The 27865-nt window shown below is 40.0% G+C and overlaps 1 protein-coding gene and 1 long non-coding RNA gene across 2 annotated transcripts; one reads left to right on the plus strand and one right to left on the minus strand.

Annotated features, from left to right (window-relative positions):
• Nucleotides 1-608: 608 nt before the first annotated feature.
• LOC121684819 (deleted in malignant brain tumors 1 protein-like) lies at nt 609-9240 on the plus strand. The gene is made up of 19 exons (XM_042064905.1): nt 609-706; nt 894-929; nt 1376-1408; nt 1720-1749; nt 2218-2374; nt 2574-2773; nt 2870-2968; nt 3072-3107; nt 3586-3606; nt 3788-3880; nt 3970-4014; nt 4476-4574; nt 4697-4741; nt 5200-5350; nt 5444-5652; nt 5882-6057; nt 6252-6649; nt 7177-7421; nt 9010-9240. The coding sequence occupies exons 1-19, from the start codon at nt 646-648 to the stop codon at nt 9066-9068; spliced, it is 2193 nt and encodes a 730-aa protein (XP_041920839.1). The 5' UTR covers nt 609-645; the 3' UTR covers nt 9069-9240.
• A 12596-nt stretch (nt 9241-21836) lies between these two features.
• LOC121684835 lies at nt 21837-23618 on the minus strand. The gene is made up of 4 exons (XR_006023206.1): nt 23466-23618; nt 23203-23233; nt 22245-22333; nt 21837-21944 (listed from the first exon to the last, which is right to left on the minus strand). It is a non-coding gene; the product is annotated as an uncharacterized LOC121684835 (long non-coding RNA).
• Between the last annotated feature and the right edge of the window lie 4247 nt (nt 23619-27865).

Consider the following 27865-nt stretch of genomic DNA (forward strand, 5'->3'; position numbering starts at 1 on the left):
AACAGAGCTCTGTTCTAGAATCTTTGGTTGGGACACAGCAGTGACAGCAGCAGGTATAATTTTAGAAGCCAACATGTGCAAATGAATATTACCAGTGCACTCAAGTGAACTACTAGTCTGCTATTCATATGCTTATATGCAGTGCATGTAACTAAACCAATTACAATAACTTTATTGGCTGCCATTTTGTGCTATATAATATGTAAAGCTAGTACCCATTCAAGCAGAGTGATGAGCCAGCGACATTATCACAGACAAAACAATGGAAACAATTCCCTTTTCCTGATATTGTTGGGCAGTTATATCAGATGCAGCTTATTTCATTTACTCATTCATTCATTCATTAATTCATTCATTATTAATTAATTCATTCTTGTCAATGAATTTAACACAATGCTGGTTGAAGACACACACATATGTATGTATGCAAACAGCTGCATGTACTGTTTAAGCCGACACTTGGCCTAACTAAATAAATTAAATGGCGGTAATCTGTTAATTTCAGTGTGACAGATGTGGATTTCCCATCTTTGTTAGCATGAATTTATGACTGTCATAAAGAAGGATCCTGCTCTTGAGGTCTCAAGTTGAGCATATATGGCCTGACACTGGGAGCTTTGGGACACATTCAAACTGAGGAGAAAGATGGAGATGAGATCAGTTGTTCTTCTGCTCTGCACCTTTGCAGCTGTGAGCAATGGTCAAGGTAAGCGAGCTTTTTGGATTGTTACAAGTTTTCTCTAAGATGTCTGAGGCAAAATATAAGATTAGTTATGATACAATACAATCGGTTATGATCTTTTACAGCCACAATATGTCTACACATCAGTATCAGTTCACTATTCTAAATTCAGTCAACGGTTGTTTATTAACACTCTTTTGTGGCTCTCCAGATGCTCCACGTTACTGGTACACCAGCCCTTATCCAGGTACGTTTCCAGTCAGCATCACTTGTTTCCAAAAATGTTTCACAAAGTGTGTGCATTGTTTAGTGTTCTAGTTTAAACTGAAATATTATCTGAGACCCTTGACGCTGTGGTCCTAATTTAAGAAGTGGGCAAAGTGCAAGTCTAACTTAAGCTAATTTCATAATGAGGCAAAATGTATTTGCAAATTTAATCTCAAATATCGGTGGTTTGGCTAATGTGCTGAAGAGTCAAACTGAATTGAATGAAGCAACTGAACTGCACACTAGAATCTGTGCAAAGATCTTTTTATGAAATAAGTACCAATTTATGTAACTTGGTGTCACATTGCAATACCAATCATTTGTAAACAGAACATGTATTTTATACATAGATGACAAATGAATACTTCACTTTCATGAGTCAGTTAGTCAAAGATTGTTCATTAACACTCTTTATTTGTTCTCCAGATTACTGGACCACTGAAGAGGCCACCACTCCAGGTATTGTTTTAGTTAGCATCACTTGTTCTTCTCAAAATAAGTTTCACAAAGTGTGTGCATTGTTTAGTGTTTAGTAGTTTAAAACTTGCATATGAAGCAACTGCACACTGACATTTGTGCAAAGATCTTTTTTCTGAAAAAAAGAGGATATTCATTTATGTAACTTGGTGTCACATTGGTGTCACCTTGACACCCAATAGCTTATTTGTGAACAGAAAATGTATTTTATACATAGACAAATTATGAATACTTCTCTTTCTTGAGTGAATTAGTCAAAGGTTGTTCATTAACATTCTTTATTTGATCTCCAGATTACTGGATGACTCATGATGCCACCCCAGGTATGGTTCCAGTTACCATCACAAAAAGTTTCACAAAGTGTGTGCATTGTTTAGTGTTCTAGTTTAAAACTGAAATATTATCTGAGACCCTCTGAGGCTATGGATCCTAATTTAAAAAGTCGGCAAAGTGAATGGTCTAAACTAAAGTAAACCTAAAGCTAGTTTAATAACAAAGCCAAATCTATATCCAAATTTGATACGCTGGACAAGATCCTAAACTCAAACATCAGTGGATCAGCTCAATGCTCTCAAATGCCACACAATAGCTTTAGTTCATGCACACACGTTGCTCATCGAGTGACTTTGCTCTTTTCCCATCATTTAAATTAGGGTTATGTTCTTTCATTCTCCCATTTAAGTTACTGGTAATCTATTTAAAAAAGTAATGAACCTTCAAAGATTAATACAAAAATATGTTATCTTAATCTGAATATTAATGAGAGACTAACACAGAATACTATCTTAAAGACCCATCTGCACCACCATGTGGTGGGTACTTGACTTCATCATGGGGTGTGATTGAAAGCCCTAACTATCCTCATGGTTATGCCAACAATCTTCACTGCACATGGAGGATCCGGAGTACAGGAAACCGAATCATATCCATTAATTTCCTAAACATCAGGTAATTTAATTTTTTAAACAAACAATCCTATTTGGAGACAGTCACTTTTTTGCCATACAGACCTTGAGTACTTTCTTTACGTTGCCCATGTGCTAGGGAGCAGCTTCCTGAATTCCGATATCCTGTGGCAGGCATCAATGAAATTCAGAAATGTTGCTCATGTTTATTAATCTATTCTGTCCTTCTGCTCTACATTCAGTCTAGAACAAGCTACTGGCTGCATGTATGATTCTGTCAGTGTCTACAATGGCCCCACAACATCTTCAAGTCTCCTCAGCAAAATGTGTGGCAACATCAATGACATGGTATTGAATTCCACTGGAAATGATTTGACAGTCATTTTTAGGACTGATAGCAGTCAATCTCGGTCAGGATTCCATGCCGAGTACACTTTTAACGGTAGGTCATAAGAATGTTTTTTTTCACGTATACACGAAACAATCCTCATTTATCCACCAATTTTTAGTAATTAACTTCTTTCTTTCATTTTTATAGATGTGCCCTCTTGCAGATACAACTGTGGCAGAAGTTTTAATGCATGTTCTTGTAGTTCCTCCTGTCTTTTCAGCGGAAATTGCTGCCCTGACATCTACAGTAAGAAATGTTGTGATAAAGTGATACTATGGCTGTGGTTATTGTTAAAGATAGATGTGCCAGCTCTCCCTCATTATGTTTCCTTCTCTTCCTTCCTGTCAAGATTACTGCCACGTAGATACATCAACAGCATCACCAGGTATCCATTATGATACATAGCCGTCAACAGCAGGTATCATACATGACACATAGCTTTTATGATAACGGATAAGTATTGACTTAAAACTATAAAAACAAATGACAATATCTTCATTATTTCTTTATATCAAAGAAAAAACAATGCTTCTTTTGTATCAGACTTGGCTAATGTGCTGAGGACACTGAATGGAATGAAACAACCACACAATCAAATCTGTGCAAATATATTTTTCTGAAATAAGGAGACATTAGAGTAAAACTATAAACACAACTGATAATAATTTAATTATTTCTTTAAATCACATATATAAACACATATTCAGCTACTACACAACATAAATTATTTTGCTTGGATAAGTTTTATTTACTTTGGTGTCATATAGATAACCAATAATATCAGAAGAAATATGATTACTTCACTTTCATGAGTCAATGATTCAAAGGTTATGCATTTTAAACACTCTTTATTTGGTCTCCAGATTACTGGACCTCCGGTTCAGGTACAGTTCCAAGTGGCATCTTACCCAGAAATATTTTTCAAGGCCTTTGCAGGATATATGAACATATGACCATTCTTCTATGTTGAGACTGGCAGATTTTGTACCACATGAATATAAATAATCACTTTACACATTGAACATTACTCCATTTTCATGAGGTTTATGATTTTTTGCCTTGTAGGTTCCTGCTTATATAATTGTGGCTACAACATTGGTAGCTGTTCCTGCACAAGTTCATGCCAATACTATGGAAACTGCTGTCATGATTACTTTGGTAATAATAAATCACCTTCGAAAATTCTCTGGTAATTTGAGAACGGTTGATTTGTGCTTTGAAATTAACCTCTCTCTCTCTCTCTCTAGATTACTGTGAAAGTATCTCTACAACATATCAACCAGCCACCACGAGTAGGTCTACTATTTATCGCAGAACCATCCCACAGTATATCAGTATTAAACATGCAGTCAGCGATTGCGCAGGAAGTCTTGTTTGTTTACATTTATGTTTAAATTATATTTAAAATTATTAGTAGACACTTTTGTCCAAGACAGTGTAGGCTACATTGTATTTTAACCAACGACCAAACAAAGCATTCCAGAGATGTAGCTAAACCCTCCCCTCAGTATTCCCAGAGAAACTTCACACAGGGTTTCCTTTTTGTGTTTGCTGCCCCAGTTTTCGGAGCCTGGGCTGCCTACAGAGACCGATTTTTTTTACAGTGTAGTCACAGAATGGGCAGGTAGTTGATCAGGAGGACATGGTTATTGAACGTGACAAAAATATAATGGGCTTGAAATTGCGTATGATTGCTGACTGTACCTTTAACAATATTTTACTATGCAGTATACATATCTATTCTGCCTTTTAGTTTACAACTCCTGCTGGTACAATTGTGGCATCAACTATGGTAGCTGTTCCTGCTCAAGTTCATGCCAATACTATGGAAACTGCTGTCCTGATTACTATGGTAATACATCACCTTTGATTGGTTGGTTTGATTGGTTCTAATTTGATAATGGTTGGTTTGTGCTCTGAAATTAATCTCTGTGTCTCTCTCTCTACCTGTGTACTTTCTCTCTCTCTTTCTAGATTACTGCCACAGCACAACCTGGGACCCACTACCAGCCTCAACACGTACTACATTTACTTTCAGATTGTATTTAGTTTATCAGTATTGTTTGATGTATACACCCTGTAATCCAATACTTTAGATGCATGATGTAGTATTCTGCGCTCTGCCTCTAGTTTCATAGATGAACAGTTTGATGTATTGGCCATTATTCTTTACTCTACATTGATTCTTCAGTGACTATAGCCTACATTGACACATATTAGGAAAATGATGTTATACTTTTTTTTATATTAATGTTAAAATGAGAAACAGTTTGATTATTAAAATAACATTTTCATTTTCACTTCACTTTAAAAACATCCCTATTCGAAAAACCTGGTATACTGCCTAATGGTGCCCTGATCCTAAAATACTTTTATCCTCCATTCACTAGGCAGTAAACAAATAGTTGTGAAAGCAAAAGTCCTTTAAAAATAATTGTGGGCATCCATTATTTTAAAAATCTTTAAAATTCTTCCAGTGGACCATCCAGAATGTGGAGGACACCTGAATGGTTCTGGAACTTTCTCCAGCCCATATTATCCAAGCTATTACCATGATAATGCCTACTGTGTGTGGAGTCTGTCAGCTCCTCATGGACAAAGAATCCTCCTCACTTTTTCAGATCTGGAGTGAGTGGAGAGATGCATTATTTTTTTTACTAAACATTCACTGTTGCTCTGCAAATGTGTGCCACAATTGCTCCCATGCACTTATGTCTTCAGGATGGAGCGCTGCTGTAGCTGTGACTACATCACTGTGCATGACGGCTCCTCAGTGGGCCACAACCAGCTGGGTCGGCTCTGCCACAACTCCTCTCTGGACACCTTCCACTCCTCCTCCAACTACATGACTGTGCGTTTCCGTAGTGATAGTAGTGTAGTAGGTCGTGGCTTCCAGGCTCAATTCATCAGCTCCCTGCCGACTGATAAAGGTGAGTGACATCTGAGAAACCTGAATCAGCCACTGTACAGCATCAACTCCCAGGCTGTCTTCTACTCAACTGAACTCAGAATAAAAATAATCCATCACAGTAATCCACTCTGAAGAAAAACAACTTAGAGCATGTGGCTACAAAATGTTATGATGGAGGATTATTATGCATATAATGTGATCATATTAATATAATATTAATATTGTGTTATACTCAACTCTTTTTATAGGCAGGGTGCAGTGTGTTTTAGACAACATGAACATTGTTATTTCAAGATCTTTCCTGGCTAGTCAGGGATTCAATGGTCATGATCTTTATGTCAATGATGAACACTGTCGGCCGACCACAAACAGTTACCAGGTGATGTTTGAGTTTCCTCTCAACCGCTGTGGAACAGTGAGAAAGGTACGTGGTATTCGACCTGAAGGTGCGCTTCACAGCACAAATACAACCTTGTTGTGTTTCTCTTCAGATATGTCAGTTGTGTAGAATATACAGTGAATGTAGTTTGTTTAAAAATCCTAGTTATGATTTGCATGGATTAACTGAATAATTGGTATTTGTTTTGGCCCCTACCCCCTACCCCTTGTTCTGTTCAGTTTGACAACGGTCGTGTAATTTATGAAAATGCTGTGCGGGCATATTCAACCAGCTCTGGGGAGATCACGCGTCATTCAAGTAAATTCAAGTTGTCTGTTATCTGTCACATGGAAAAGGACTCCGTATCACAGATCATGTATGTTGCCAAAGAAATTTCCTCCTTTAACATCACTGGAACTGGTCGATTCAATACTACCATGGCTTTCTACACCTCTGGGAGCTTCTACCAGCAAATTCATGATAATCCGTACTATGTAAATCTCAATCAGTACATGTACGTTAAGGTGAGCCTAAGGAGACCTGACAGCAGCCTCGTCCTCTTTCTGGATACGTGTGTGGCCTCACCAAACCCACATGACTATGCTGACTACCGCGCCTATTATCTACTGGTCAATGGGTAAGACTACTAGGATTGATATGTCTTGTTCCCCTCCCTCCTCTACATGTGTTTAATCATTATATAATACAATAACACATAAGGGCCAAATTTGTTATAGTTGGTTTATGAAGAATTTAATTTGAAATCTTCAGCTATAATGCTCACGTGACCATGGACGGATTATGAACTTTCGGGCCCCTGGGCCCAGATCTATTAAGGGCCCCCCACTAATTGTCGCATATTTGGGAGGGGGGGTTTGGGGATCCTCCCCCAGAATTTTTTTAACTTGTTTGTTGTGATTTCCTGTATTCTGGTGCATTTTGGGGATGGCCAATACTAAATTCAATCAGATTCATAGCCTACATCCTGATTTGTTGATATTGAGGCAATGATTCCCTGCAAAGGCTTGGGCTTCAGGGCCCCCTGACCCCTTGGGCCCAGTAGGCCCGTCCAGTAATCCATCCCTGCACGTGACCAAGCTGGTAATGCTGCCTACAGTATGACAGAACAGGTAACTCTGCAATGACACTGTTTTTCTCTCACAGGTGTCCAAAAGACACAACATACTACTCCTATGTGAGCGGCTCTGAGAGTCACGCAGGCTTTCGCTTCCAGGCTTTCGAATTCCTGCGGGCACATGAATATGTGTACCTGCAGTGCAAGGTCATCATCTGCCCTAAAAATGACTACAATTCTCGCTGTCGCGACGGATGCCGCACCCGCAAAGCTCGAAGTTTGGACTCTGAGCACCACACAGCCACCATGGTCCTGGGGCCTATCAGGCTGAAAGGTTAAGTACCAACTTAGGTTACTTGCCACTGCAATGCATGCATAGCGCAGTCATATACAGTAGGTGTAAACACCCAAGAAGTATGCCCATGGCCTGTTATAGCCTAAATGTTGTTTAGTATTGTTTTCAAACACTTTCTTGCCTTCAACTAATTATACATGTTATATCCCTTAAGAACCCATGTATGGTAAATATATTCTTCATTAGAAAATAACCCAAATACACATGCAAACACATTTGAACACACACACAAGGTGTAAGACTTGAAATTAGCAAGGATTTCCTGGAGTAAGGGATGGTGCACTGGCAATACAATGGGACGGTCATATTACACACCATTCTAAAACGAATAGTTCCGGTCTTTGATGATGATTGGCTGAATCGCGTTTAATGCTGTTGTAAAATCCAATACAAACATACATCTTGACCGCATTTCGATCTACAGTATAGTAGGCTAGCTAATGCGCTACCACAACTTACACAAACGTTAGAGTAGCTGCAACTTGATATTGCTTGGCAACCATTCAGATAGAGGAAATATATTTCTTGGCTTAAGAATGATTATCTATGAACAAATCGTTACATTTCTCGTTGCTTTGCCTTTACTTTATGAAACTTTGCCAGGTATTTATAGCAACAGTTTTAGAAAAGCAATTCTACAACACCTAAGGGGGGCTCCGCTAGCGCGTTGTGCCTAACAACGCCCCTTAGCTGTTGTAGAATCAGCGTAACCTACGGCCTCTCGTGGCTTATTGCTTAAATAAATCGTTACATTTCTCGTTGCTGTGCCTTTGTTTCATGACATCTTGCCAGATATATGTAATAACCGTTGTAGAAAAGCAATTAGCCACTCCATAGTTTACACTGATTTTAGAACAGCTAAGTTAATTAATGTTTTAACTGATTAATGGTATGTTAATACATGAGTCATAAGGAATTAGCCTAAGTCATGAAAGTATGTTTAACACATAAAATTCTAATACTGAGTCCAACATGATTTACTACTAAGTATTGTAAATTACATCCTTCATCATTGATCAATTTCATACACTTAATTAGCATAGTAGGTTAAGGTGTTAATTACCACCACAGGCAAATGACATGCATTCCATGCACTTCCAGCTACAACTAGGCTGAGCCACTGTAAATCCATCACATACTGGGATCTCTAATGATTGAATGATTATGCATGCACCAGTGTTACCGGAACTTTTTTCCAGAAATTTCTTTCTTCAAGACCAAATGCAAAACATATTAAATCACTTTCTAGGAACACTTGGACAAACCTTGCATCTGACACACATAAAGGCAGAATGACAGTTTATATGTGTGAAATGTTTTGCTTGGAGATGTGCATCATAATGGAGAAGGTCATATTTGAGACATTCAATATAACTGTTTCAGTTTCTCGCTTAGAACTTGTGATCACTACCCTTTTTTGAAAGTCAAATGGACCATGACAAACTAAAATACTTGTGTTATGGTTAATGTGGTGTGCCATTGCATTAGAATACAATATATCAATAGTAGTTAGACTAACTACTAGCGGATTAATGAACTGGATGAAATCTGACTTCTCTGTGTTCAGGTGTGGAGAATCCTATGGTGAAGCAGCTGGAGGACAACGTGGCTAAGGTGGATGTCTGAAGAAGCCACTCATGTTCTCACCGGTCCAAATTCATCAATAAATTCATCTCATTATTTCCTGTTTACAAATCATGTATATCAGAATCGCTCTCTGATGCCTTGCTGCAAATTACTCTCTTTTTCCTATAACTTTGTCTATCAACAAAATTATTAAAGCATTCCAAAAAAGCAACAAGCAGAGTTGTGCATACTTTGTTCAGTGCTGGCTTTACAGCTAAGTATAGACCTTTTTATCAACTTGTGTTCTATTGAATATAACCAGTTTTGTACTTCCATTTGCTATGTATGGCCTGTAGGCCTCACTGACCTGAGCTCATGCAAGTCAGAAAGGGAAAGATTGGGGAAAGGTTCCAATGGGGGCTGGCATAGAAGCAAAGAGGGTGAGTGAGGGTGTGCTTTTTTGTGTGTGTTTTAATGTACAGAAGCACATATACTGTACAGTCCATCTGATCAATAAATATGTGCCTGGACTCAATTTTATACACTGACCATTTTCTCATCCATTCATTTCTAATGGTCGGTCATTTTTGACCGGAAATACACATGGGTGTTCTAAAGTTAAATAAAACACTCAAATTGTCATAAAAATTATCAAAATTTGTTTTGTGTGTTCAGATGCCCTGAACAAAGTCAAGGAGCCTCATGGTAGTCATAATAGGTTAACAATATTTTTGAGAGAAAATAATTCTCAATCGGTCACATTTGACCGCGAACACAACAGGAGGGCTATATTAGGTAAAAACATCTAATTTTCCCGAATTGAGTGATAGGGTATACAAATTAGAAAAAAAACAACGGTGGGCCTGTTAACTAATTTATATATTTTTGTAATGTAATAATCATCATGACATTTTTTTAGCCGCCAGGTACTTGGGGCCCTACACGCTCTGTGTACTCTGCGTATGGGCAGCGGCGGCCCTGGTGAAGACTGTAAAGTCAGGGCTGTCCAATTTATCAAACCACATTACATTGCAATTACGTAAACTAGTCTAGTGTTGAATGAAACGCAACATTATTATGTTCAATTTCTTGCACTGTTCACTTTTGCACTACCACCATTGCACACACTCCACCATAGCACCTTAACATGGTCAATGCATCAAATGATCAGTCCATTCCAGACCTGTGTGATCAATTCACATGCCCCTTTAAATTTACACATTTCTGTATATATGATCTATCATATTTTGCCACAGCAATGAATTTATCCAACAAAATCATGTAAGATGAATATGAAGCACCTTACTTCTGAACTGCAAGGCAAATGATCACCATCCTTGGTGCCACCACTTCATTGTGTTCTTATGAGCCTTTGCTCACTGAGATAATCAAAGAGCTAAGTAAGTAAGTATATAAATTATATATACTCTTTTGATCCCGTGAGGGAAATTTGGTCTCTGCATTTATCCCAATCCGTGAACTAGTGAAACACACTCAGCACACAGTGAACACACACTAATCCCGGCGCAGTGAGCTGCCTGCAACAACAGCAGCGAAGGGTTAGGTGCTCAAGGGCACTTCAGCCGCGGCCCACTGATTGGGGTTCGAACCGGCAACTCTCTGGTTACAAGTCCGAAGCGCTAACCAGTAGGCCACGGCTGCCCAAATCTGAGCTATCAGTGTTGCCAAATGTTTTCACATGGGTTTTCTTAATGGTATCCTTAGAGACTAGAATTTTACCGAATTTGATGCATATGACTGACAGCATGCCAGGATTCATACCCCCCCCCCCCCCATTAATTCTAAATGTACAGTATATAATAAACTCACAAAATAATTCCAAACACATAATTTTAAGCATATAAAAAATATTTTTGCTCAAAAGCTTGTTTATCTCAGTGCAGATACCTTCATGGTACAAAAACATTCATTGGTAAATCATACCAATACAAATACAACATGTACAACACACAATATTGACTAAAGATGTATTTAATATATTACTGTGATATTTTTTTATTTTTTTTATCAGTAATGATAATAATGTGACTTTCACTGCCGGGTATGAGACATGTTTTGTCACATCATTCTTTTGCAGCTGAAGACAGAAGCTGTTTTGGACTGTTTTCCTTGACTTCATCATCCTTATTCCTTGTTTTCTTTTCCTCTTTCTTTGCTCTCTTCTTCTCAGCCTTCATCACTTTCTTCTCAGCCTTCTTTGCCTGCTCTTCTGCCTTCTTAAGGGCTTTTTGCTGCTTTTTCGTTTCAGCCTTTCTGACACGCTCCTCCAGCTTTGCGATCAGCTGCAGATCTGCCATTTTCTTGTCTGCTGTTGCACTGCTGGTGTTTGCATTCTAAAGAAAATAAAGCACAATTCATGAATCTTTTGAAAAGAGTGACTCACATGTTAAACCTTCTTAATCTGTTAAGAACATTTTTATTCACAATTCAAATACCATAAAGATCCACTAGCAGATCATAAGCAGAGCACGCCTGGGAAAAAAAGTGAAGTGAAGTACCTCAGAAGCAGCACGAGAGGAGCAGCATGAGAGGAACCACCATTTTCTGGGTTGTTTTCTAGCTGTTCCTCCCAGGTTTAGGGCACCCTGCGTGAGAAGCATGGGTGACAATGCTGAAGAGACTTGGAAACTCTAGAAAAGTCTTGTACATCAGTAGACACTTTCATCTGTTTGTCAATGTGAAGCACTATATATCTAGACTTAGTGTAAGGACCTATAGACAACATAAATAGCCCGCTTTCTGCGTAGTGTGTTTGTAATTGCACTTTGTCATATTTGCATATTTGTATATATATAGGCCTATATTGTATTATATTATATTATATTATATTATATTATATTATATTATATTACATTATATATTTGTATTTAAATACTTCTTATGTGTCTTGCACCATTTCACCAAGTAACATTTCTTTTTTATTTCTTTTTTTGTGTGGAATAAAATTATTCTGATTCTGAAGAATATACCTGAGGAACAACATGAGAGGTGATAATGTGTCCAGTCCCACTGGTTTTGTCCATGTATTTGAGACTGGTGGTACTCTAAAGAAAAAAGAAAACACTCAATTTGTAATACACACTACACTGGTTAAAATGTTTTGTGTTGCCATTAAGTAGCCATATTTATTCAACACAACAGCAAAGTGTCTTACCATTTTGGCCATCAGGTCTTTCATCATCTTTTTTTCCTTCTGATAGCCACAGACATAAACGCAGACTGCAGGGCCTCCTCTCTCTCCCTCATCTGCCTCTCCCACTCCATTCTCTCCTGGATCATTTCCCTCTTTTGGGCTTTCAGTGCCATTTCATGGTCTTCCTTCTGCTCTTGCAGGAGATCCTGGAGGTTTCTCCTGTCTGCCTCAAGAGCAAAAAAGTACTCCTCAAGCTCCCTTAGCTCAGAGACCCTGAAAGAGGTGGTGGTCTCCAGTAAGGATGCTCTGTCTTCCTGCTGCCTCTCTCCAGAGGTCCTCACCTCCATCTTTATCTCAGATGCCTGAGTTTCCATGAACTTCTACAATGCTGTAAGAACAAGTCCATATCACAGACTCATAATATAGATTAACATCAATTAGCCTACGAGTTGTTTGCAGTAGGCTATGCATTGATCTAAATGGCAGGCTGTCTTATGCTATTACAAAGTAAAATTTCAGTAGTTAAGGCTTTATTTGAAGGATCATTATGTGTCTCTTCATTCACGCCAATTAAACGTATGAAGATTGAGCTAGTTTTACGAAGAAATAGAGTGTAACGTACGGCGATTGACTGATGTGAAGTTAGGTTTGGGCCTTTTAAGTAAATGTCTGTTTCAAGTTGTCGGCGTCGGCGACCTACAGCCAAAGTTTAGGCCTAGAGCCGGTAAATCGAACGCATTTCCCCTTCGCTGTAAAAATTGAAATAGTATAATACAGAACAAAAACAATTGATGGAGCTCACCTCTAAATCAGAAGAAGGTTGTAAGATCAACGTGTCTGAGTAATGTCGAAAATCACTATCGAAAATCAAGCCAAAAAATCTGCGTGCCGATCGCTTTCCAAAATGCAATGCAAGTATTTGATAGAATGTTTGGTTGTTTCCATGACATTGACTGTAAGATAGAATGGAACGTCTTAAAACGTAGGCCCAGAACTTTGAAGGGTTCTATCATAGAACTTCTATAGCTCATCCTCGTCGGCCAATCACACGTGCCACCGCGATTTTGTTATTTCAAATAAAACACCACATTAACCTGCTACAGTTATCATACTATTATATCATTTTAAATTCATTGAATTTTACCACACATAACGCTACTAATCACGCTGACTTTGTTGCACACGAGACGTGTAATATAGCTCATTAAAGGAAAGTGATTCGACACAAGTTCGTGACAAATCAGTAGGCTGTCGCCTTCCATATGCAAAGGCTACTGTAGGCTATAATCAGATAGATAGATAGATAGATAGATAGATACTTTATTGATCCTCAAGGGGAAATTCAATATAAATTGACGGATTTGGAGTTTGGAGAACTATCCTCATCCATGTTTAGCTGATTGTTCCACCTAAAGGAGAAGCTGTTAAAGCATCTTCACTCGTACGTGATACCCAGCACAGTTAGCAAGACATTGTTTCCATTTTCCAAACAAAGCATGCATCGCCGTCCTGAAGTTTGGAAACAGTGAGGAATATAGGCTATTAAATCCAGGCTAAAGTCCAGTCTAACTGGAATCAACAAGAACAATTATTGGGGGGCTAGTTGTTGTTTGACGTGTAGCCTCCAGCTAGGTCATGAATCGCCATCCTACAACAGGTCAGCAGCTCGTCAGCACCTTGGACAGCGACTAAAACACAGCTCCTGGCATCATTGCTCTCGCTAGATCCTGCAGCCACACCAGACAGCTGATTGCAGGATCTTACTTACTACCCATTATGTCTATGGCGTGTAGGCCAGCAACAAAGTTTATCCACTCATCTCTGTTCTTTGTAATAGAGAGCCTTACTTAAGTCAAAGTAAATCTATCAAACATAATAAAGAAAATTGCCCTCTTTTGTGGAACCGCAAGTTTTATATCTCCTACTGTGAAGATACAAAAGGGTTCCTTTTCCCTATCCCACTCCATCTCTCTCCAACTTGCTTCCTGTCAGGCTACACTGCCCTGTCAAATAAAGGCAAAAACAACCCAAAATATACTTTGAAAAGGAGAAAGGGGTTTCTGCTTTGGCACAAAAGTCCTCAAAATGTTCTTACAGAATAATAATATTATCACATTCTGTCACTATCTGTTCTGGCAAACATTTCTAAGAACAATGAATAGTTCCTTCTCTGTGCTAGTCCTTACACAAATGAAATGTTTTGCAGCAAAGTTGTGAGTGCTTGGTGGGAAACAAATGAGGCTAGAAAACATTGGCAGAAGTAAGTTTGCCAATGTTGGCTGCTAGAAGCAAACTTCCAGCAAAGTTCTTGCAATAATGACAAGTTTGCCATTAGTGGCAAATGTGTTCACCAGTGATTTGCCACCACACTTAGCCAATAATGTCAAACTTCTAGTGAACTTTTGGTGACAAACCTGTTGCATAATGCATTGCTGCAAATTTGCTGCAACATTGCCAAAAGTTAACCATAACTGTTTGCCAAAAACCTAATTTGCATGTGAAAATACAGTGGTGGAATGTACTGTAACAAAGTACAAATACTTCGCTACTGTATTTAAATAAATTTTCCACGTATTTGTACTTTACTTAAGTAGAATCTATAGTATAGTGCATACTTTTGACTTTTACTTCGTTACATTTTGCAGCAATTATCTGTACTTTTACTCTGCTAACTACATTTCTACAACACCATCGCTCCTTTTTACATTACATTTTATGATCAGTTTTTTTTTTTTCTCTGACAAACACGTTTGTTTTACCAGGGGGCTGGGTTGCTACCAAAGACTCCAGAGCGCTATGTGCCCCGCTTCCCCGCTTCTAAATCTTTGAAACATAGGCTTCTGCATTCCGTAGGCTATAATATTTGTCTTATATTCAATCATATATATTATATATTGCCTTATTTCACATTTTCTTATATTTTTCATTTCTTATATTTTTGGGTTCACTGTCATTTCCGCCACATTGTACAAAATAGAATCCTGGGATCATTGTTTTAGATTTGCATATCTAGTAAATTCTATACCGATAGCCAATCTACAGGGTATTACATGGATGTATTTTTTGTATATCTAATGCTAACTCTAACAACTTGCATCGAAAGACTAAGATATCATGATATTATATTTTAGAAGAAAAGGGGTCAAATTTCCACTACTTTTTTCATGGTGGTGGTGGAAATTACATGGTGACAGGTTGTGCTGGAAATGACATTGCCCATGCTAAAAAAAAACAGTTTATTTGCTTCATAGTACTAAAGAATCTAGTAGGGGGGAGATCATAATTACATAACATATAGTAGGGATGCATTTTTTTATTCTTAATGCTTTTGTTTATGTATGTCATGTCATCTCCACCACACTTTGTCTTTTCCGCCACACACTGTCATTTCCATCACAACACATATTTTAAGTTAAACATATAAATATAATTGTGATGTATTAAACTTTTGAGTTTTGGTATTTTGGTAACTTGGTTGGGCCGTAGGCTAGACCAATCATCTCAGCCCAACTAGTGAATGCTGAGATGTCTGTATTCAGTTCCTGCTTGAGCCGAGTAAAGAGCGAACGTGCCGCAAGAGTGCTGACTGTTTAGCCTACTGTGTGTTATTTAGTGGAATACACCACAAAAAAATTGACGACGAGGATAAAACGTCTAAAAGTTAGACAATATGCTGTTAATAGGAACCGCGATAGGGGAATTCGTCCCGAAGATGGAGTCGTGGTCGGCGTATGTGGAGCGTTTGGAACAGTTCTTCGTGGCTAACGACATCGATGCAGACAAGCAAGTCGCCTTGCTAAGCGTAATGGGTGCAACCATAGATATTAGAAAGCTAGACACCGCATTGGGCTCCAAAACGTACGTAAATAGCGACGCCATCTTGGTGGGGGCAACAATCACTGGAGGCCAATGGAAGAGCATGTGACTCTGACTGGAAATCAGACAGGTGTCTCTGATTGCCGGCAAGTGTTGCCCATAGACAGTAAAGATGTTTGCCCCCAGCAATATGCCGGCCGCGTTTAAGATGCTACCTAATAGAACTTGACGGAAAATGTGGTATCTAGCTTTCTAATATCTATCGGTGCAACGACTTATGGACTATTACCACATGACAAGCTGATATGGTTGCCAAGTGAACTTTTAGCATGGACGGGGCTCGGCCCAGGTCAAAAAGATGCTGCAGAAAATGTCCTCGATCTCCTCGAAAGATCTCCTCGATCGGGCATGTTAAAGCATGGAGCGCTCTCTCTCGACACCAGTCCGCAAACACTTTTCACTTTAGAGAGTATAGCGATCGGGTTGACAAGGCTCTGGCACTCTGTATGGTTTCCACCACCGAGAGTGGCAACCCCGCGCTAAGTAGCCTCAGCCTCTCGGGCCAAGCCGCCAGCTGCCATCTCTCCGGCGCCGGATGCCAAATCACCATGTCCGCCTGGGACAACAGATCTTTGCGGGCTGGGAGTTTCCACGGCTTGCCGTGCAGTAGAGCCATTAGCTCCGGAACCCATATCTGATCCAGCCAATGAGGGGCTATCAGGATAGTCTCTTGCCTGTCTCTCCTCACCCTCTCTAAGACCGCCGGTATCAAGGCCTTCGGGCCATTCGTGGGCTAGAGCGTCTACTCCCAGCGGAGCATCGCTCTCCGTCAGCGCAAACCACTTCGTGCAGTGTGTCATCTCGCGTGAAGCAAAAACATTGACTTACGCTCTCCAGAAGCGCTGCCACACCCCTCCACTACTTGTGGACGGAGGCGGCACTCTTGATTTGACAGCGGGCCTCTCGACAGCATACCTGCCCTGTTCTGCTCGCCCGGCACATGAACTTCGCGGACTGAGGGGAGGTGACACCTCGCCCACAGTAGCAATCTCCTCGCTGGCCGAGGGGGAAGCGCATGCGCCGCCGTCGCCATTAGCCCCAGAAGGAGCTGACATATGCGCACGGTGACCATTACGTCTCGCCGAAAACTGCCAATACAGTGCTGAAGGCCTACCCGACGTGCCTGAGACAATTTCACTGTCATGTCCACCGCATCGAGCTCCAGTTCCAGGTAGGGGATTGTCTGCGTGGGCATGAGTCGGCTCTTTGCCCAATTCACCTGAAATCTCAGTCACCCAACGGCTACATGCTGTTCCAGGAGGGCCCTGGAGTCTGCCAGTAAGACCCAGTCGTCCAGATAATTCAATATGCGAATACCTCGCCTCCTTAGAGGGGCCAACGCCTCCAGAATGACTTTAGTGAAGGTGCGGGGCGCTACAGCTAGCCCAAAGCATACAGTAAGACCGAAAACTCCCACACCTCGTCCTCAAATGCAAAGCACAGGTATTTTCTGTGCCGAGGATGAATCAGAACATGAAAATATGCATTTTTCAAGTCTATCGTGACCATCCAATCCCCCTGCTGCATGCTCTGAACAATGTGCTGCAGCGTCAGCATCTTGAACGGACTCTTTGATAGATATGCGTTCAGTGGCTGCCATCCTTCTTGGGAATTAAAAAAATAGTGACTGTACACCCCTTCTATCCACTGGCCCCACGGCACTGAGCATATGGCCTGCTTGACCGCTAGCTCCCGGATCTCCTTGCGGAGCACTGGGGCGTGCACGGGCGAGACCATTGTCCGCCTGATGCCTGTGAAGACGGGTGGGGCACGAGCGAACTGTAGCTCGTACCCGTGCTCCAGGACCAAGCCGCCAGGAGAACCCATTGGGAGTTTGTGCACTTCCACCACTCCGCAATGTGGTTTGCCGGATTAGTGATGCACCGATATTGACATTCTGGGCCGATACCGGTATTTAAGATTTCACTTCGGCCGATAATGATACCGATAATTTTATTCACATTTTTTGATACACCTTTGCTGGCAAAAAAGTATTCAAAATACATTTTTAAATTTTTTCAACAAGAAAATTAGAAGAGAGAGCAGGGCTTAAAATTAAATTTTCAAAATGGGAGGAATTCCCCCTTAGGTTCTTCATGTAGGGGGAATTTACACAATTTGGGGGGGGGGGGGGGGGGGGGGGGGCATCAGTAATATTGAATATACTGTAGTGTGATCATTCACACCAGTGGCCATCCTAGATTTCTATATTTAGAAATTCATATAAACTGTATTTAGTTAATGATGTATAGTATTTTATAATCTGCATATTACTAGTATCTAAACATATTTAGTAATTTGAATACTTTAAGCTGCAGTTGGCAAGATTTTTTTGATCATACTCACGGAAACTGACACTATGCTCCGACAGAACAACATAAATCAGCCGGTTTTAGAAAAAAACCTGCACTTCTACCTCGACCTAGAGCCTGTTATTTTTTTTCCAAAATCCACAGCTCCCGGTTCTTCTGGTCCAATCAGAGCAGGGCTGTGTGAGATCTGATTGTCAATCACAGTCTGGTGCAGTCTGGTGCGCACTGACCATAGAGGCACTGACGAGCACAAACTCGATGAGAGGGTGCTTTGTGGTAGTGGGGGAGGGGCATGAGAGTTGTAAACATTTAAAATGTTGGCTAAGTCCCCTCAATCTGTCAGACTTGCCAACTGCAGCTTTAATATTGATTTTTAAACTATTACTTTTCATGTGGTGTGTAGGTCTAATTGAGTGCACATTGGTGATCTGTAGGTGTAATTGAGTGCCTGTCACTTTAAGAAATACGTGAGTAATTAGCCTTCAGTCTTATGGTTTACAGTGAATAAAAGTTGTGCATAATGCATAAGGATATGTGGATTCATTATGTTTTCTATGTCATTAGATAAAATAAATGTTCAAAAAACTAACAAGTCGAATAAAGAGAGATGGGCTAAGTGTCTTGCAATGTTCATTAATGAGTTTAGTGAGCAATACTGACAGACGTGACCTGAGCTAACAGGATAGTTAGCAAGGAGCTCTCTCCAGATGTAAAAGTTTGTCATGGTTGCGTAGCCTATTTGTGTAAGCGCTAAGTGGTTCTCTCTGTGTGTGTGTGTGTGTGTGTGTGTGTGTGTGTGTGGCTATGTTCAATTCAACTCGGTAGTTGATCCATCTGGTCAATAGCCCCGCATTCACTCCTCTTCATGATTAGATTAACGTCATCAGACAAAAGTGTATGCGGGAATTCCTCGCATTATGATGGCTAGACTTCAATCCCGCAGTGAAATTTAGGCCCTGGAGAGAGAAGAAAAGAACTTTAATCTTGCATATCCTTCTGCTACTCCCTGGAAAGTTTTCAGATCTGAGAAAATCTGGGCTTTTAGAATAGGTTGGTGACTCTTATCAGCGATTTTAGTCGTGGTGGCCAGCTTATTTGAAAATATTGGCAACTAATATCGGCCGTTTCGCAGATGGCTGATGGCAGCAAAAAAGGCCCATATCAACCGATAGCCTGCCAATATATCGGTGCATCACTATCATGCCCTGATGAAAATCCCCTGTGGGATTTTTCAGTAAAGGGTTTTTCAACTTCATCCTTGAATTGATGCGAGTGTGCACAGGTGACCATCTCTATAATTAGTGTTTTTCATCTGGCTGAAGCCAGTATGCTGAAGGAAATACTCCACTCTGTAGTATTGTAGGCTACATCTGTCATTTAGAAATCAGCTATATCTGGTAGCCTACAGAAGGTGTTGGAGATGTAAACCTGAGTTCTAAATTAGAAGAATAACAAAATATTGACTTAATTGCAGTACATAAACATTTATTGCTGATTACATCATATGAGAAATGTTTTCAGAAAATAATTAGAAAGTAGAAAATAATTTCTGATATATAATTAGAAAGTAGAAAATAATTTCTGATATATGTTTACACAAGCAGCCACTGATTGCCACTGGGTGGTGGGAGGTTCCTCTTGGTATTGCAGTTCATGAACCAGCCCAAAGTAAAGCCAAAAGCTCAACATGGGAAAAAGAAAAGAATGCCCATCTAGTATGCTTTCCATTGGATCCATAAATGCATATGGGCCAGCATACACAGACACGCACGCACACACTCACATACAGGAAGGAAGTAAGGTCATGCTAGGCAAGTAAGACATCCTCATTCAGTATAGAAGCTTCTTTAAAAACAGACGTCGGGTTTAATGACAACAAAAAATTTGGAGATGGAAAACTAACTAAAATGTAAAACTTTATTGGCTATAGTCTTGATTATCAGACATTTTCCCTCTCTTGCAATAAAACATTTGCTTTCATGTATCCAACAAATGGTCTACTGAAAAGATCTGGAGTAGAGTAAAAATCCACTGAAAGTATGAATATTGGACTTCACGCTGGCTGCAACCTGGTATCCTCCAGTAGCACTGAGTTGGAGGCATAGTCCTCATTGTCACCTTTGTCCTGTGTCTCCCAAACCAGCAAAACCTCCTCATTGTTCTTCATCAGCCTGACACCGATGTCTTTTTCTGCCACCCAGCTGTAGGTGGTGAAGGTAAAGAAGTAGACTCCTCTCACTGGAGCGGTAAACACACTTGTGACACAAGAGATAAGCTGGCATGACTGACCATGCAGGTGCACACAAACTAGGGCGGTGGTAGCGTAGTGGTTAAGAAGCTGGGCTAGCATGCAAAAGAAGTTGTGGAAGTTGTGGATTCAATTCCCTGCTTCCACTATGAGATTTGAACATTCCAACAAAAGATCCTGCTCCGCAACAATTCAAGGTTCTAATATTCTGTCTTGAATTCAATCAGATCTCTCTCAGAGAATGTCTAATAAGGGGAGAACTGCCACTCTTGGAAAACTTCCGGTTTCTGAACTGGTTGCAGTTCCTTCAGAATGCATGGAGGTCTATGGAGCTGTACCCCTCAAAATCCACTTTTCTTGGGATATAATTTGTTTTACAAATTTACTTGGGAACTAATTTGAATATTGTATTCGAAAGGGGAGGCAAAGAAAATACACTTGGTTGAGTATTATATTTTTTAAAGTCACTTAATTGTTCTAAAAAGCCTTTCAAACGTGTCAATGACGTCATTCATTAGCACAATGCTAGCGTGTTATGGCGTGTAACAACGACCCAACCTGTAAGAAATCAAAAGGACATAAGTACTCGTTCATTCAACTTTTGACCTAACCCATGTTGAAGTTATACAAACTACAATCAAATATGAGATTTGTCAACGACAATCAGGTGAAAGAGACAAATTTAGCCATCTAGCTCCATTGACTCCCATTCATTTTGCACTCATGGCGATCGCCCCCAGTGGAACTGTGGTGGAACTGCAACCAAAATTCGGTACAATGGGACTTAATACAGAGTGGCCAGGCTCTCCGTAGACGGGCTCTGTCTTTCTCTAGGGCTTCATTTCCAAATGGCCTATAGACCCTTTCATCAATAAAAACAACAACAATGCTTGAACGTTCTATTTGGGCCCCAATCTACTTCCTCTGCATTAAGATAACATATGGAATGTTAAAAAGGAAGTCTTGTGGGGCCAACTATGATGCTGATAATGGAACTCTCTTGAAAGGGTCCATATATTCTTTTTTTCTGTCTGTCATTTCAAGTCAACCTCAATCATGTTCCTATAAATGTTGAAATACAGTACTAATTACGCTACCTGTTTTTTGTGCCTGTTAATTATCCTATGGGTCACCCCTCTCCCTATCCTCTCCCAGCAGACTGCAATATGAATCCCCTCAATCCTAAAAACGTTCTCCAACAAATGTACCTTTGTTTGAATAGGCACCTCCAACATTAGTCAGAACGTTGCCATGTTTCAAGGTGATGTCCGTGTCAAAAGGTCCTATTACCCCATAACCACTACCATCCCATGATGAAGGCTGAAGAGCTGCAGTGAAGGCCACCTCTGAACACAAGAGCAAGTCAAGCACACATTCAGTATACAGCATGCCACATGGTTCAAAAATTAAAGTGATACCTTATTCTTGTTTAAGTGTTCCTAATCAGGTTATTTATGATCACCAATGACAGTTTTATTAAAAAATGACAATTATGAATGATTATACTAATATACTATATATTATACTATGATACTACTATTGATCATCTGATTCATTATGATCAGTATCTTTCACAGTCAATTACTTTGAAGGAAATGAGGACCTTTCCTTGTACCAGTCAAGGTAGTTGTTGTAGTTGAATTTACCTTTGTGATCTCCTTGTACTGTATCTTTTGCAGGTGGTGTTCACATGTTCCCAGCCGAGCAGACAGAATGTTCAGCTTATTTTGTTGATCTGTAAAGAGACTATTGTTATATACTATATACTATTAATGTGTATATGGTTTGTTCATTATTTTTGAACAAGTGTGATTATAGTGATTGAAGGAATGATCGATAATAGAATAGTTTAATGTTCTTTAAAACTAGCTTCATTGCCCTTTTTGGTTTTGATTATCTCTTCAATTTTGTTCTCAGTGTCAGCTGAGCCCTACTGTGCCGGGTCCGCCTCTACTTTGCTGGTTTTGCACTGTCTTGTGGCTTGCTCGTGTTTTTTCCTCTTTTGGCCAGCAGGTGGAGATGTTGGGTTCTGGCCAGGTGCGCTAATTGATGGCCTAATTTGAGGGTCGATTAAATCTGTGCTCTCCAGTCCGCTGACTCTCACGCTCACTCTCACACTCTCGGCAGCGCTGGTATCACATGTCCATAATGCTGACTTACACTGCAGTTTTGCTGATTTTTGCAAATATTTAATTTAATAAATCTATTCACATTTAAAATATACGTTGGTGTGGTCTCCCCTTCATGTTGCTTCCACCCTGAGTCAAGTGGTTACAATATCAGTGATATTCGGTCTGGTCTCGATGGCCACCACTTCCTCACTCTGTCTAATCTGTCTCAACAATCTGACTCTTCAGCTCCAAAGTGTGTGTGTAACCAAAGAGTGCAGTGCAGACAACATGAGCGAGTTATGAAACTAAAAAATAAACCAAAGAGAATAAATATTCAAGAATTTTTAAAAAGCTATTAATGTACACATATCCAAATGAGTTAGTTAGTTAGTTAGTTAGTTAGTTATTGGACTAAATCATTTTATAATACGTGTAGGACATTTTTTTTACCATTATTTACCATTATTTTTTTACCATTATTTACCGTTATTACCATAAGAAGCATTGTATGCAGATAAAGTTCCCTGAAAGAAAAAGTACAGAAAATTAGAAAAGAGGAAACTGCATTATAGGGGAAATCACACAAGGACGACAAACAAAGACACAGTATCTTTCAAAGTAACTTTCAGAATTCAAATATGCTCTTTGACCTCTAGCACTTCAGACCTGATTCCACCAACTGTGTTAGACATGGACACTTAAATAGGCCTACAGTACCTTATATTTCACATTCCAACAAAAAGCTACGGTACTCACAGAAGTATGGTGTGTGTGAAGTCTGTAGATTATGCATGCTTCTACCACCAGTCCACACAGTGCTAAAACCAGTATTAGAGCAAGACGTCCAAGCCTCTTCTCCAGGACTTGAACTTTCAGCAAGACATTTGAGGTTTGTTCCTTCATCAGCTGTAATGCAGGGTCTTGCAAGGTTTCCTCTGGAGGATTTTGATAGGGGTCATCTTTGGGATTTTGAGCATCTTGGCATCATACCAACTTTGACATGAATTGGATCAACCGTCTAGGAAAAGTGTGTAAAAATTGATCATGTCCACAACGCACATGATCTCAATTATCTCACTTCCTGTGAGCATGGCTAATGCCATGTTTATACAAAAGTCAGAGTGACATAAGGGGGCGTTATGGAGGTCTTAGCCTTTATCCCTGCATATTCACTGTACCACTTGATGTGTGTGTCAAAAAGTGTGACGAGTTTTCGCCCATGGGAAGCACCTCTTTTGGCATCACAATTCATCATATCTTAGTGCGCATGAAGTCCCAATTATCTCACTTCTGGTTGGGTGTGGCTAATGCATTGTATAAAAAAGTTGTTCATCTTGGGGAGATACACACACCTACCAAATTTGGTGTGTGTAGCTGAAATAAGCCATCCACAAGATGGCTACCTTAAGGGGGCGTAGCAAGTCCCTGGGCCACGCCCGGGGCCAAGGTCTTGTACCAAACTGCTTTCTGTGACGTGCTTGCAAAATTTCAAGACTTTTTGACCAGGTTAACCACCTCAAAACGCTCTGAGACAAATCTAAAATCGGAACAATAATAATAATCCTTCCAAAAACAATAGGGCCTTGCGCCCTTCGGTGCTCGGGCCCTAAACATACCATTTGTTGGCATGAAACCCCCCTTTCGGTCATTTTCAGTCTCAGAGTGAAACTACACCCCTTTAACACATTATATATTACTGTGGGCAGAAAGCTGCTCCAGACTAGGACATTCTTTTTCATCATCAGTGGTTGAGTAACTAAAAGAGGAAGCTGTGGAAAGCACATCATAGAGGAAAAAACAAACTTTCAGTTGGTCTGTCCATCCTCCTCAAAACATTCTCTGATGAGTTAGCTCCAGCTTGGATCCTTCTATTTCAGCTCTCTGTTGATACTCACATGAACTTACACGAAGAAAGCTATTATCATTCCTTATTATCATACCAGTTCCTAAGAAATCTTGCCCGAAAGACAACAACAAACTAAAAGAGGAGGCTACGGAAAATACATCATACAGGAAAAAACAAACTTCCTGTTGATGCTCTTACAGTGGTCTGTCAGCAGCAAGTGATCCTAATAGGACCTTCTGGTTTAGCCTTATATTTGCACATCTCCAGTTAGGGTTACCTATGTCACTCATGTGGATTGGTGGTTCAGCTGGCATTTTTCTACAGGGGGGATCAGCCAATCCAATAGAATAGACACATTATGCACATAATTGTATTCAAATTATGTCGTCTATGTGGATTGGGCAGCTCAATTTGTAGCGTCATGTGGCATGTAATCTGCTTGTTACTGAAAATGTGAGCGGAGGTGAGCAGATGATGGAAGTCATTTTTAAAGCTCAGTGAGTTTCAAAGTGAGTGAGTTTTTGCTTAATTAGCTAGCCTAGCATTACCCATTGAAATGAATGAGGGCAATACTTTCTTCCTTTCTTCTCTTTCAATACTTTCACTTTCTCCAGTTCTATATAGGCCTACCACCATGGCAGGCACCCATCTGGTCCTAGGGTAGCAGGAGCCCATTGTAGCCACTAGGTGGAGGACTCCCTCTTACAATAGGGCATATTGAAATATCCGTGCAAAGAAAATATGTTATGTTATTTAGTTGATATGTTACCTACACACGTGTGAGAAGCCGATAGATAGACCAGAAAGAGGAAGAAATGTTTACACTAGCTATACTATTTTTTTTTCTAGATGACAGGTTGGAGAAGGTTCCTTATTTTATATGGCAAGTACAGTCTATGGATATTTTTATTTAGTTTGACACACTACTAAATCCATCTCGTTGTACCTTTGACTCAGATGTGTTCAAGACAGTTTGCACTTCTGTCTTACAATATCGCAACGGTACGAGGCACCGAGCTGACATTAAAATGATGGGGAATCGTCAGTTGATTTTGATTGGTCTTACTGAGGACCACTCGTGAAACATCAGCAATGGAACACCTGAATGCAGCCGACGTGACATTTAAAACGTGTGTGTGCTTAGCTAAATCTCATACCACAGTATTTGTAATTTTAGTCGTGCTGACTAGCTTACAGATAGATGATCCAAGTATGGCTGTGCGCGTTAGATTTCTCTTCCCATCCCAGCACCCGAGGGAAGCAGGCGGAGCTGTTCATTTCAGAACCGAACGCATCCTTACGAAACACCGCAAGAGAAATAAACTCTGCATTCTTGAATGAGAAAGCGTGTTACACAGCGGATTTTGAGGACCGTCATCCTCAAGCCTATCGTTATGAACACCGTCGATGATATCACACTTACAAGAATCCCTCTTTTGGAAGTTGTTTCCGTGGCAGGGGTAAGTCATGGGCTTTTTTTTTTTTTTTAAGGCTATTTCAGTTTTGTGATCATTGAGATTTGGAAGTTCAACTTCTATTGTTTAACTGTCAAAATCGGCCTCAATAGCAAGTAGAAAATATCACAGGTCCACAATGTTGGTAGCAATGTTGGCCGAGTTTAATGCAAATAATCATAACTTTTGATTGACATTTGATTGACATTAACATGTTCACATTAGTTAAAACTGTGACTCATTTTGTTATCCCTAGTTCACAAATGATTCCACTATCAAGCAAAGTCGTAATATTTGTAAAGTTAGATTCTTTACATGGGACCACAAGTCATTCAACAACAATATGATGTCCCAACTGATATGGCTTTGAAAGCAGATATTTACGCAATCAACACACTTGCCAAGTTTTTGTAACCTACATTCCTACCGTAAACTGTATGAACATGTATTAGACCAAAGCTGGTCTAAAACTACCTAAAGGGTATGCCAAACAACAGTAGCATAGCAGTCACTGATGAAAGCTTGTTTGCATGCTCACTGGTGATGATGTACTGTAAGTGAAGTAGTTGATAGAAGTTGTGCTGTGAATGTTTTTGCTTACATTGTCATGGGGTGGTCTATCGCAGACCACAGCACTATTGTACACCTTGCATAGCCTTGCTGGCCAGGTATCATCAGAATGAATTTGAAGATGATGCCACACTTAAAAGCAGACTTTAAAACGTGGGAAATAGCAAAGCAGTAACACAGCATGGTTGTTCTCCAGGCACCTGTAGTGTGTAGCAGTTTATGTTCAATGATTAGTTTGTATTGTTGGTCGTGTGAGATAGGTGACCATAGCTACAATAAATAACATCTGAATATATCTGACATTAGATGTTTGGAAAATGTAATTTTTGTTCAGTCACTTTTTATGAGGCACACACAGAGCTATGTGCTGCCCCTCCAATAGACACTAAGATCCCACTGGTGCTTACAGTACAGTAAGATAATCTCTGGTTTGTCTTGGCCCTCCCCTCTCTTTCCTCAGCCATTGTAAAAGGATTTTAATTAACATGCTATTATACTGTATGTTGGTATTGAGTAGCCTACAGTAGGAAACATTCAATGATATCTGTAGAGTACAATATGAAGGCACAGTCATAGAGGGATGACTTACTGACAGGATATGAGTGGCTCCTATGAAATGCCCAACATCAAAATGATTTGAATTGTTATGCACAAAAATACAGCATGCATACATTCTGTCACATGTATCACATAAACTAACTACTGTGCAGAACTGGTGCATGCTGGTATATAGACTGATGTGAGGAAATATAATGCTGAATTGTGTTTTAAGATTAAGATCTCAAAGTGTTCTACATACACACACACACACACACAGACACACACACACACACACACACACACACACACACACACATGCACACACACTGTGAAGCAGCATAAAAGAGGTATGTAGTTTACGACCACACACTTTTTTACCACCTCTGCAGATCTGCCTGGTACTGCATTGCCTCTCAGAATGAATTGTTCCAGTAGCAGAGTGCAGTGCACCATTCTCCAGCATACGGCTGATCAGACTGTGTCTGGCACTTAGCTGAAGACATGAGTCATTGATCCACGTTCCTTTGTAGCTTCTTGCAGTAATACTGCCCCTCTCTTGGTAAACATGTATATTTTTTCTTACCAGTAACGTTGAGTCAAATGAATTCTGCGGCAGATTGGTCTTCATGGTTGCTTAACCACAGAGACTGTTGGTTTATGATGAGTCAGCAGTTTTTAATTTATGGAGTTTTTTTTTTCCCCCACTTCATGAGGAATGCAACGGTGACACCCTTTTGCAATTCTCA

Source organism: Alosa sapidissima, chromosome 16 (genome assembly GCF_018492685.1).
Source record: "Alosa sapidissima isolate fAloSap1 chromosome 16, fAloSap1.pri, whole genome shotgun sequence".
Taxonomy (NCBI): Eukaryota; Metazoa; Chordata; class Actinopteri; order Clupeiformes; family Clupeidae; genus Alosa; species Alosa sapidissima.